At 39.5% G+C, this 12,462-nt stretch overlaps 1 protein-coding gene across 5 annotated transcripts in view; it reads left to right on the top strand.

Moving 5' to 3' along the window:
- The window catches only part of KDM6A (lysine demethylase 6A), a 156,289-nt gene that overhangs the window by 83,136 nt on the left and 60,691 nt on the right, over window positions 1-12,462 (top strand). For all 5 annotated transcript variants that reach the window (XM_079764909.1, XM_079764907.1, XM_079764910.1 and 2 more), the window contains exon 7: window positions 8,657-8,711. In XM_079764909.1, the coding sequence (XP_079621035.1) occupies window positions 8,657-8,711 (55 nt within the window). The remainder of the gene's footprint in view (window positions 1-8,656; window positions 8,712-12,462) is intronic.

Raw genomic sequence — 12,462 nt, 5'->3', positions numbered from 1 at the left:
CTTGAGGGATGTCCAACTGCCAGTTTTGGCCCAATGCCACAGGCAATCCAGGACTGCTGGCTCCTAACCGATCACCTGCCTGCCTGCCTCATTGCCCTAACCACTCTGCCTGCTGGCCTGCTCACCCGCAACTGCCCCCTGCCAGCCTGATCGCCCCCAACTGCTGCCTACTGCCGGCCTGCTCACCCCAACCCCCCCCCCCCCCGCCTGATTGCCCCCAACTGACCCCTACTGACAGCCTGCTCACCCCCAACTGGCCTCCCCTGCTGGCGTGCTCACCCCCTAATGCCCCCCCCCCCCCCCCCCACTGGCCTGATCACCCACAACTGCTGTCCCATTCTGGCCTGATCAACAACAACTGCCCTTCCCTCTTGGCCCCTAACTGCCTCTACCTCAGCCCTGCCACCATGGCTTTGTGCAAAAGAATGTCCAGAAGGTCTCCTGGAAGGTCTCTCAGTCAAATTAGCATATTACCCTTTTATTAGTATAGATAGAGGCCTGAAGGATGTCCCGGATCAGGGTGGGGGTTCCCTTGGGGGGCAGGGCGGCCTTGGCGAAGGGCCTGTGGTGGTTTGCAGGCCAGCCACTCCCCCATTGGGGTGGTGGTCCCCTCTGGGATCGGTGCCAGCCTGGGCGAGGGGCTGGGGCAGTTTGCAGGCCAGCCATGCCCCCATGGGGTGAGGGTTCCCACTGGGGTTGTGTGGCCAGCCTGGGTGAGGGGCTGAGGGCTGTTTTCAGGCTGGCCACACCCGCTTCAGGGTGGTGGTCCCTGCTGGTGTGCCTGGCCAGCCTGGGTGAGGGGCTGAGGGCTGTTTGCAGGCTGGTCACGCCCCCCCCCAGTGGGGACCCTCACCCCATAGGGGCGTGGCCAGCCTGGGTAAGGGGCTGAGGGCTGTTTGCAGGCCCCTCCCTCAGTGGCCGGACCGGGCGACAGCGACCCAAGCCTCCCGTGCACCCAGGGGAGCCGCCCACAGGTTCCTCCTTCAGCACCCGCCCAGGCCGGCTCTGTGGCTGCCGCCCATAAGCCCCTTCCTCAGTGGCCAGCCCGGGTGGGCGGGAAGGTTGACTTCCTTAAGCCTCCTGCTCGCTCTGGCTGGCTCTGTGGCGGCTGCCATCTTTGTCCCGCTAATTTGCATACTCGTTCCTGATTGGCTGGCGGGCGTCGTGAAGTGATGGTCAATTTACATATTTCTCTTTTATTAGTATAGATGGTTACTCTTCGATCAGTTATACCCAGTGTTTGAGCAGCTCTCTCAATTCCTAAATACACTGTTCCTATCTAATGGAGGAGTAAAGGGTGGGTAAAAGGAGTATTTTGGTGTGGGGACGGTGTGAACAAGTTGTGCATTACAAAGTAGGTCTTCTCTACCTCATTTCTTTTCCCTGTGCCTGAAGGAGGGATATTGCATATACAGTATGTTTTAGATGGTAAAATATTTAAATCAAGTACAGTTTATTTTCATAATAGATTCCTTCATTTCACCCACACATGAAATGCATTCCAGGGCCTCCTGTTTTATTTCTATCTCTCGTAATAACTTTTCTCCTAAAATGTATTTCTGAAACAGATTCGTTCTGTTTTTGGTACCATGTAAACAGCTTTCAGAGCAAGCAAATTTTGTTTTAAAATTTGACCCTGCCACATCACTAATTGTGTGACCTTGGGCAGGGTGCTTAACTCTTCTGACCCTCCTTGTGTCTGTAGAACTGGAATAACTGTACCCACCCCACAAATTCCTCTCATTTGGGGCCAGGAGAGATATTGTTTGCAAAATCCATTTTCTTGTCTTAGAATTTAATACTTGTATTTTTGTCACTCATCCCATCCTCAGAAATGTGAAGTTAGTGCCCAGCTAACTTTTTAATTGTATGGTGTTGTTTTTCCATTATATTGGCCAGTAAAGATTTCACTTGTTTAGTGAGTGGTGGAGGTACCAATTCTTAATTTAATTAGTTTTATACTATCTGAATCAGAGTCCATTTCGGGTGACATTTATTTCTACATGATATTTTGTTCTTTTTCTTCTCTGTTTCAGGTGATATCCCCCCAAGTGGGTTTGGTTGCCTGTTTAGTACCATATAATCCATATTTTATTTCATTACTTTTTAATGATAGTAATGATAATTACTTACATTCATTATGTATTTGAGCCAGTGTACTATTATTACTTCAATAAAAGTATACTAATTTTGACAAATAGTATTATATAATGCATAATGCCTCTAATTTTCACAGCCTGGCAGGCTTAAAATTATTTTCTTCCTGTGAAGCTAAGAAATGCAAAATAACATGTACGAAATCCATATTATTTAATTTAATGGAAGATCATGTAGAAATTCTCCTTAATATTTACATATTTAAGTTTCCCTGAAATGTGTCAACATTAGAACTTTTCTGGATTTTTAAAGGTAAAAAGGTGGCTTTTTAAAGGGAACCTGTGGAAAGTTGATGGGGATACCAGTATAAGTTCCCTTATAATTTGGTATTTGAAGATGATGTGGTGATTGAAGGGGTTACTATGAAAGGGGTAAGAAGGGAAGAATTATAGAGAAAATCCTAAGGAAATAAGTTGAACTCAAATGAGATGTGTGTTAGCCTGGCATTTTACCAGGTTCTTAGTGTTTCTTGAATGAATAGATAAATGGAAGAGACTATAAAATGGCTCTTAGAGGATGGGCTGGAAATATGCGGGGGCGAGGGGTGCTGGTGGCGGAAAAAGGGGCTACTTTTATTTATCATCTCTTTTAACAGCTGTTTTTTCTTTACAAACTGACAGCACCATTCATTCCAGCTTGTCTCCCCTTTACTGTTACACATGTCATGAAACTTCTTAGTGAAAAAGCATTTCCACATTCTTTCTGTCTACCTTACTCTTCTCCAGGAACTACTTCATTTCCAGGTGTATTGTTTGATCTTATACCCAATACAGATTCAGGAATTTTATTGTGATTTTTTTTTTTTTTTTTTTTTTTATGTTAAGACTAGAGGCCTGATGCATGAAATTCGTGCAAGAGTAGGCCTTCCTTCCTCCAGCTGCTGGCATCGGCTTCCCTCTGGCACCCGGGACCCAGGCTGGCTTCTGTCCTGCCACCCGCAGGCACCAGGGCCCTGGCTTCATCCGGAATGATGTCCGGAATGATGTCTGTCCAGTCTAATTATCATATTACCCTTTTATTATGCTAAGATAATAAGGCAAAACGGTACTTCCTCTTAGAAAACACTTTTGAATCTGTGAAATGCCTCCTGTCTTTTATTTACTGTAGAATGCAGAAGTTCTTTGTTTCATTTAATTAGGATACTGTGAACTGTATTATACAAAACTTACTGAGAATTTGATATTAGTTATTAAATTAATTTTAACCATGCCTTACATTTCCAAAATATCTGTAATATTTCTTGGTTAAAGCTTTAACAGCATATTTTTATTAGTTTAGTTGTCTGAAGATAATGAAATTTGCTATTATTATTCCACTAGAGGTCCGGGGCACAGGTGGGGTGCACGGGTGGGGTCTCTCCTGGCCAATTGGGGCCGTCTTGCCCAGTCCCGATCAGGCTGGCCGGCAGGACCGCAGGAGGTTGGCCAGCCACCAGAGGTTGACTGTGGGAGCACACTGACCACCAGGGGCAGCTCCTGCATTGAGCATCTTCCCCCTGGTGGTTAGTGCGTGTCATAGCTACTGGCTGGTCATAATGGCCGCTTAGACTTTTATATATATAGATATAGATACCTGCTTCTGTCCTATTTCTTTCATGATAGATTTCATGTCGAGCTGGTATTTTGAAAATTCTAGTCTTTTAAAAATTTCTTATTGACATAAAGTTGACACATAACATTGTATAAGATTAAGGTGTACAATGTGTTGATTTAGTGCATTTATATATCTCAGTATGATTACCACCTTTATTAGAACTGTGGCGATCTGTAACAATGATTAAGAAAAATAATTTACATTTGACTTGAAAGAGTACCTGACACACCTTCCCTTCTCTTACTTAAATGGCCCACAAAAGCCTGTTTCGTTGGAGCTGAATAAAAACGAACTGTTTCCTCAGCCAGAAGTACCTCTTTTCTTTCTTCTCTCATCTGTATCTTTTGGATTACATTATGGAATTGTCTGCTAAACTTCTGTTACAGTATCAGTTTCAGTGTGCCTTGTGTTTAGTTACTTATGCATAGCCATAGCAGAGTGCCTGGCTTATCGAGTAAAATCTGATGGCCAACCTTTTATTCCCAAAAGGCTGTGTCTGCCATAATTGAATGAGTGGAGACAGTGGTATCACAGCTTGCTAGGTACTCTGAAGTAAGGTTTTTTGGGGGCAAGCACATGATTTAAAAACTTTAAGATAGTGGCATTTAACCCTGACTGGGCATTGGAATAATTTGTTAGAAGCTTTTATGTGGTTCACAGGGTGTCACCCTCAACCCACTGAGTCAGAACATCCAAGATTAGATCTGGAATCCAAACAGCTCCAAATTAATTATTTATACATTGATACATACTTTGTCAGTTACGAAAAGCTATCTCACTGCTTGTCTGTAGGATTGGGAATACAGGGGAAGGGTTCTACAGGTGAAAAGATTCATGAGATAATCACAGACTATACAGCTAGAAGTAAAACAATTTAAAGGAAAATAAAGTCTTGAAACTGTAGTTTTATGTGTTAATTACATGAATATAGATATCCTTCCTCCAGATAGAAATCAACTTCCTCAGTTTATATAAAACAAAGTACTATAAAGTTATTATGAAATACTGAGCAAGTCAAAAGCTTTTAAAACAAAAGGTGACTTTGCTAATAAAGATGTCAACAGAAATTGTAATGAATAGAACCTTGTGTTAAATTGGACCAGAAGTGCTCTATAAAAAGAAAATAACTGCAGCATTAATAAAAAGTCTCAGGTAAATCTTCTTGGCTTGGAAATTAATTTTCTGTAGAATGCTTTCTGCCTTGAGGTTTGTATATAGTCTGAACTGCAAAAGCCTCGACTGCATGATAACTTTCACACAGCAGTAATCAGTTTCAGTGCCACAGTATTTCGGTATGAGGTGCATATACAGGTATCACAAAAGTAGGTTTATAGTTTGTTCTATGGGAAATAATACAATACTTAATAAATACAAGTATAAACTTCGTGTACTCACAACTGTAATTCTACTTTTGCCCCGTCGTGTACTTTCTAGCTGCTTCTGTTGGGTGCTGGATATTTTACCATGACATTTTTAGGCTTGAGTGTCGATTATCGTAATAGGTAGTCATTTTTGCTGATTTATATGTTAATAGGTATATCTATTTTGCATCTGGTTTAGATACTGGAAGTGAAACTGTGAGGCCATGTCATGCCCAGTTCCTCATCTCCCTTTAGTTTACTGAAAGGTGTATCGGTGTTTTTCTTTATGTGGTTTAGTGTGGCTGCTTAGTTTCTTCAACTTTGTAATTCTTTAAGTGTTTTCTTTCTCACATGCATGTTTTTGAATATGTACTCTTGCCCGGTAATTTTTCTATATTGTTGCTATTTGGAAATGTTTAGTGTTTCATGATATTGTGGGTTTCAGATGGCGCTTCAGTGACTTCATTGCTGCTTTTAAGATTGATTAAGGATTATATAAAACATGGCTAAGAACCATTTCTGCCTGGTTTCATTGAATATTGATAGATGAAATGTAGGCTGGGCAATTTGAATTATGCATCTCTCTGTTCTTTGTGGGATTTCAGTGTAATAATAAAACTAAAATACTGCCATCTTGAAGGCTGTTTCTTTGCAGGTCAGTTTATGTTCTTTGATGGCTCAGTTAGGAGGTCTGTGTTATCTAAATATTAATTTGTGCTGGCAGGATAGATTAGATTTAGAAATGCAGTACAATCTAAAAGTGTGGCTGCTGTGCTGCTCTTTTCGTCTAGAGGAGAGCAGTTGGTTATAAAGCATGCTTTGCTTTCATAGTACTCACTCTTTAAAAGTCTGTTTTATATTGCCATGGTAGCACACCCAAGGGATGTTTGAGGACATACAATCTGCTTAGTAGGCCAAGGGAAAATCAAAGCAGTTCTCAGGGTGCTCAGGTGTTGGATGTTTTATTCTCTCATTCTGTTAACCATGGCAAATAATTTTTTACTTTTGTTGATCATTGTATCCCTAGTTTCTGCATTGTTCTAAGGGCATTATAGGTCTTGATAAATATTTATTGATTACATATTCAATATTTAGGGGTCATAGTCATTTTGTTTGTAGTTTGCCCATTCAAAATGATACAACCCTTAAATAGTAAGAGTACTGTAAATGTAGGCTAGCCTAATTATGCATGCACATAACAGACATTTGTGAATTAATGTGATTACTATGTTCATACCAAATGATGCCTTCTAATCTTTCTTTCCTTGTAATACTGAATAGCTGATATTTGTTTATTTTTTGTTAACTGAGGGGTCTAGTTGACTAAGTGCTGTTTGTTGATTCTGTGTTGAAAAATAGCACTGAAAACTTGCTGATGATTATTTCTCTTGATAAAGAAAGATGAGCTTACATCTAGAAATCATCATTATACATTTCAATTTTCCCAGCAATAGATGGGAATGAGCTTATTGTGGTCAATTTTTTAAAAGTATGTTGGCTGTTGATTTCTTTAAATGCTAAAAATTTGAATATATATTTGTGAAAATATTTTTAGAAGTTAAAAGATGTTTAATTTTTTTATCTTAAAGATTTCATACCAATTCTAGTACTTGTTTAGTTTACATGCCAGGCTTAATGTTGACAAACTAGATGTCACCCAGTGTTTTTTATTATGATTCATGTTCTTAAAACTTAGTGTTATACACTGAATTTAACATATATTTTTTGGGCACGCTTATATGACATTATAAGTGGATGTTATAACTATTACACATATGATAGCACATTCCAAAAGGGTAATTATATGTCATAAATGAACTTGAACACAGGCTATTTATAGCCTGTGCATTCTTTGTAGTGTTTCAAAGGCACTAAGTATAATGATTATTGAAGAATCAGTAAGGGCAGATAGTTTCACCCTTTATGATAATTCTCATAGTAATTTTTTTGTTTCTAATGTTCACATCTCATTTTGAGATAAGCAGTGATGTTCTGACATTAATGCCATTGACCTTTACTTTCAGTTTTAAAAATAGTGATGTGTTCTGTTTAAACTATTTTATAACTAACTAGAGCACTGGTGCCAGAAAATTCGTGCACTCAGGGAGGGTCTCTCAGCCTGGCCTGAGCCCTCTTGCAGTCTGGGACCTCTCAGGGGATGTCCGACTGACGGCTTAGGTCCGCTCCCTGGGGGATTGGACCTAAGCTGGCAGTCAGACATCCCTCTGGCAGCCCGGGAGCTCTCGGGGGATGTCCACCTGCCGGCTTAGGTCCGCTCCCTGGGGGATCGGGTCTAAGCTGCCAGTCACGACATCCCTCTGGCAGCCCAGGAGCCTTTGGGGAATGTCTGACTAATGGCTTAGGCCTGCTCCCTGCAAGGCTCCCACCACTGCCGCTGTACTGGCCAGCCATGAGCCTGCTTCTGGCTGAGCGGCACTCCCCCTGTGGAAGCGCACTGACCACCAGGGGGCAGCTCCTTGAGTGCCTGCCCCTCTGGTGGTCAGTGTGTGTCATAGCGACCAGTCATTCCTGGTTGTTCCGCCATTAGGTTCAATTTGCATATTACCCTTTTATTATATATACTAGAGGACTGGTGCAAATTTATGCACGGGGGGGTGGGGTGGTGTTCCTCAGCCCAGCCTGCACCCTCTCCATTCTGGGAGCCCTTGGGGGATCGGGCCTAAACCAGCAGTCGGACATCCCTCTCACAATCCAGGACTGCTGGCTCCCAAACGCTCGCCTGCCTGATCACCTCTTAACCATTCCCCTGCCGGCCCGATTGCCCCCAACTGCCCTCCTCTGCAGGTCTGGTCGCCCCCAACTGCGCTCCCTTGCCGGCCTGGTTGCCCCCAACTGCCCTCCCCTGCCAGCCTGGTCCCTCCCAATTGCCCTCCCCTGCCAGCCCGGTTGCCCCCAGCTGCCTTCCCCTGCTGGCCCGGTCGCCCCCAACTGCCCTCCTCTGTAGGCCTGGTCGCCCCCAACTGCCCTCCCCTGCTGGCCTGATCACCCACAATTGCCCTCCCCTGCCAGCCATCTTGTGCAAGGGCTTGATGGTCAATTTGCATATTACCTTTTTATTATATAGGACTAGAGGCTCGGCCCCCGCAGCCGTGGCAGCTTGTCTTGGCTCTTGCTGCCGCGGCGGCTTGCCTCAGCCCTCGCAGCCCTGGCTTTGTCCAGAAGGTCGTCCGGAATGTCGTCCAGAAGGTCATTCGGCCATCCAGTCTAATTAGCATATTATGCTTTTATTATTATAGAGGATACTTTTTATTTATTTGAAGACTCAAAATTCCAAAGCTTTTTTCGTATAAACAAAAATATGCATAGGGTAATTTGATAAAGTTAATTCTTTCCCAGGTTCTCCATTCTCTGCAACTTGTCTGTTGCCATCAGTAAATGTTCAAAGTAATTGTAAATGGTTGTCTAATATGGTTTATTTACTTAGTATAGTTCTGTTATTATGTTAGACCTTACATACCTGAAAATTATTTTAAGACATATGTGACTGAATTTAGTGCATTTATTTTTTCACTCTCTTCTTACAGCATTTGCAGTTAGCTTTGGTTGACTGTAATCCCTGCACTTTGTCGAATGCTGAAAGTAAGTATTAATTGCCATAGTTTTCTACATATATTCAAATCACTTCATGGCAAATAGTAGTGGTAGTAATAATAATGATGATAGTGATAAATCCTGTGCGAGTTTTTTTCTTCTATAATTGTTGAAGCTAACTGTATTGTTGCCATGGCTACTTGTACAAATAGAACATGTCAGACCAGTTATTGTGAACAGCCTGTGTCTAAAATAGATACACCAGTAAACTGAGGGGCTGAATGTAAATTACCTGTACCAATAAGCAAAATTGGTTATTTGTGTATTAATTATATTATAGATGATATGGGGGATTAATGACAGGGTTTGCTACTTTTTTAAGAAAAATGAGTATACAAAGATTCACATGTGGTAGCTCAGTGATTCCCAAATTACTAGTAATTATGATGTTATACTTGGACTTTTTATTATATTTTTACACATCATATATAAAGTTGCAGATGACATTTTTCAATTAATTCAAAAAGAATTTATGTGTGAAGCATGTTCTTCAGTTATTTTCTGCTTCTATGTAGATTTCCTTCCAAAAGCAGATTGGGTTGATTACGATGTGTTTATCAATAAGTATATATTGTCATGTTTATTTAGTGTACTGTAAAGTAGCCAATAAAAGTTTTAAGAATATTCATTTGGATTCAAGCTGGCTTTCTTTAAAACTTTCTTATTTGAAAAATAAAAATTTTAATTAGAACATATAAAAATTCAATCAGTCTTAATGAAAATTTAAGATCAGTTAAAGGACTCTAGGTTTTGGAAAGTCAGTCCGTATTTTGCTATAAGTGACTGTTTTTTAACTATATAGAAAGGTGTTAAGTAAAAAATAGTATCAGTGTTAAAAATGCTTAAGAAGGATTAAGTCATACTCTAAACCAGACCAATTATCTCATACTTCTCTAAGAGGCAATTTTTTGTGGAAACATTTCTAATTTCTTTAAATGAAACTTAGGATTTTGTACTGATCAGTGTACTAGAATAAATTATGGGAAGGTAACAATCACAGCAATATTTTAGTTTCTAAGATGGAGTTAGATTAGAAAAAGAATTTAAACTCATAGGTATATTAATTTATAAGGTGTTAATTTATACTTTTTTCTATAAATATATACCCAGGTTATATAAATCATCTAATTTATGGAAATAAGAAAACAGCCGATTTTCATTTAATTTTTTATATATAGTGCCTTAAAGCCATGTTTCATAACTACTTGTCAGTTTAAATAACTTTTGAGGCCTATCTCATAAATGTGAAACTAAATATTTTGGTAAATCCTCATTTTATTCTACTCCGTTGAGGTAAAATTTCACTTATAGATCATTGTTCCTGAGTGGAGGACACCTATGTAGAGTGAATATCACAGGACAGAGAACTTTCCTGTCACATTTGCAGAGGACAGTTCGAACCATCATGAATACATCTTTGAGTTTACTGTGCCTCTGTCTGTTGGTTATTGAAAAGGGAAGTAGGTGGGAGGGGACCAGCATGCTCTTTGCTCAGGAGTTTCCCTGGATTCAGGACTCTGAGTGCTAAAAGGTTGGTCATTCTAATGGAGGGGCAGGTGCTTTATTTAGAGCCATTATAGTTGAGTTGATTTCGGTAGATTATTGTAGACAGTCTTCATGATTACTTGATAACTGCAATAGTGGCTGAGGTCTCACAGAGCAGTGTAGGCTACCTGCCTTGAGCCAGACGTTATTACTGTTTCAACACCAGGCTCTTCGTCTTTGTAAAACTTATTTCTCTGCATTTTTTTATGTCTTTACCTATTGTATATGCCACATACCTTGAACTCTTCATGTTTCCTTGTGATACGGCAAAGACCAGAAGATAATAGAAAGTAAAGTGAGCTTTTTAAAAAGTCTGTATGAGAGATTTGTATTTTATGGCACAATTCATTTATGCAATTAAAAAATAAGTAGATACACTTGTTTCTAGAGGTATTTGAGAGGTTAACTACAGTTAGTGTTTTGAAAAGTAGAATTGTAATGATGTGAGACTTTTCATTATATGATTGCCCCTTGGGATAAAATTGTTTCTTTGAGATTTAAAAAATTCTGTTAATTCTAAAAATAATTATTAATTTCTGAGTAAAGTTTAATTTCAGAAACCTTTATGGTAATATTTGTTCAAAATTTCTACCGCTAATTGAGACTTGCCAAGTGGAGCTTTTTCTTAGGTCTGTGCTTGTGCTCTACTTTGAAGAAGGCTTTTAAGAACTTAAATACATGGTGGTGTTCACACTACAAAAGATGACACTGGATTTAGTAACTCATGGGATAGAGGGAAGCCCTTGACATAAGGCCTAGGGGTGAGCCTGGTGGAAGTTTGGGATGGTAGTATGTGTGCCAGCTGGCTCCTGATCTTTTCTTCCTTGTTACCTCTATTAGAGGAGTAAGAAGATTGGGGGGAGTGGGCATAGGTTTTTCATCTCTTCCGCATTCCCTTAACCTGTTACCCCCTCTCCCTCCAATGATACAGTCAGGTGAGATGTGGACTGGAACTCAAGGAGAGCTTTATTGGAAAAGGGGAGTGGGGGGAATAAGATATTTACATATGTGAACTTTTCTTTATTATTTTTGTATGCTTTTCACAAAACTGATTTTCATCTTTTATTTAGCCTCATCTCTGATTAGTTAACATGTGATATTTAATTATTATTTAATTATTGTTTGTGGAGTTGTGTAGTTCTTTACTTTTGACCCAAAAGTGGTATTATTTTTAAAGTTCATGATATGTTTTATTTGTTTTGATCTTCGGGTTTTTTAGATCAGCCGTTTCCAAGTCATAGATGGTTGAGGGACTAGGTATCAGAAGCCCTTGCAGAACTGAATAAAAAGGCAGCTTTCCAGGCCTTGCCCAGGCCCACTGAATTATAGTCTTGGGAATCTCTATTTTTCACAAGCCTTCCAGGTGAATCTTACAGTTACAGGAATCAGTTCATGGTGCACTCTCCAATAAGAAATTGATGATAGCTGTGGACCTTGTTTTTAAAGAACCACATACATATTCTGTATATAATTTTGAAAGGCTTCCAGACTCCTTGAAATCCAGCTATGAAATTCAGATAGACCATTGTCATTAAAGAATGAAAATGAGTATATAAGTAGCTAGAATCCAGTTTTGATTCCTGATTCATTATTGCTTTCGTTGGATCGTTCATACTCTAGTGATGCACTAAGAAGAGCTGAAAGTAAAAGCTTACATATTTTTATTTGGTTTTCAAGACATACTTGTTAATCTTGCGACTATTATTCTTGCCTTGCAAGTGGTTTGACTTAAAAAAAAAAAGAATTCTGAAGAACTGATAGAGAAATGCAACAACTAATTTCATTCTCTGTGTTATTACCAGTGTGAGCCTGGGTCTATGACTTCTTTATAAATGTTGCTGATATAAAATAAGAAAAATACTACAGGCTTTTTCTGTTTTAATACGTTTTTTACAAATAGTGACTATATTTTTTCACCTACAACTCAGTTTTTAAATACCATGTTTTGAAACGTATAGATTATAAGAAGTTTTCTTTATTTATTTAATGTGGCCATTTTGAACTTTCTAAGAAGTATACTCACTGAAACTAATACAAAATAATACTGAATATAAACTGTAATTGAAAAATTAAAAATAATACTCGCTATATATTTCAATATTTTAATAATTACATTGACAAAATTTGACAGACGACAACAATGAATACATGTGGTTTATTATGTTTGTATGTACTTGTATATTCTATTTTATTA

Source organism: Cnephaeus nilssonii (genome assembly GCF_951640355.1).
Source record: "Cnephaeus nilssonii genome assembly, chromosome: X".
In the NCBI taxonomy this organism is placed as follows: Eukaryota; Metazoa; Chordata; class Mammalia; order Chiroptera; family Vespertilionidae; genus Cnephaeus; species Cnephaeus nilssonii.
Note: the sequence above shows the minus strand (reverse complement) of the source record. Positions and strands in the feature narration are given on the sequence as shown.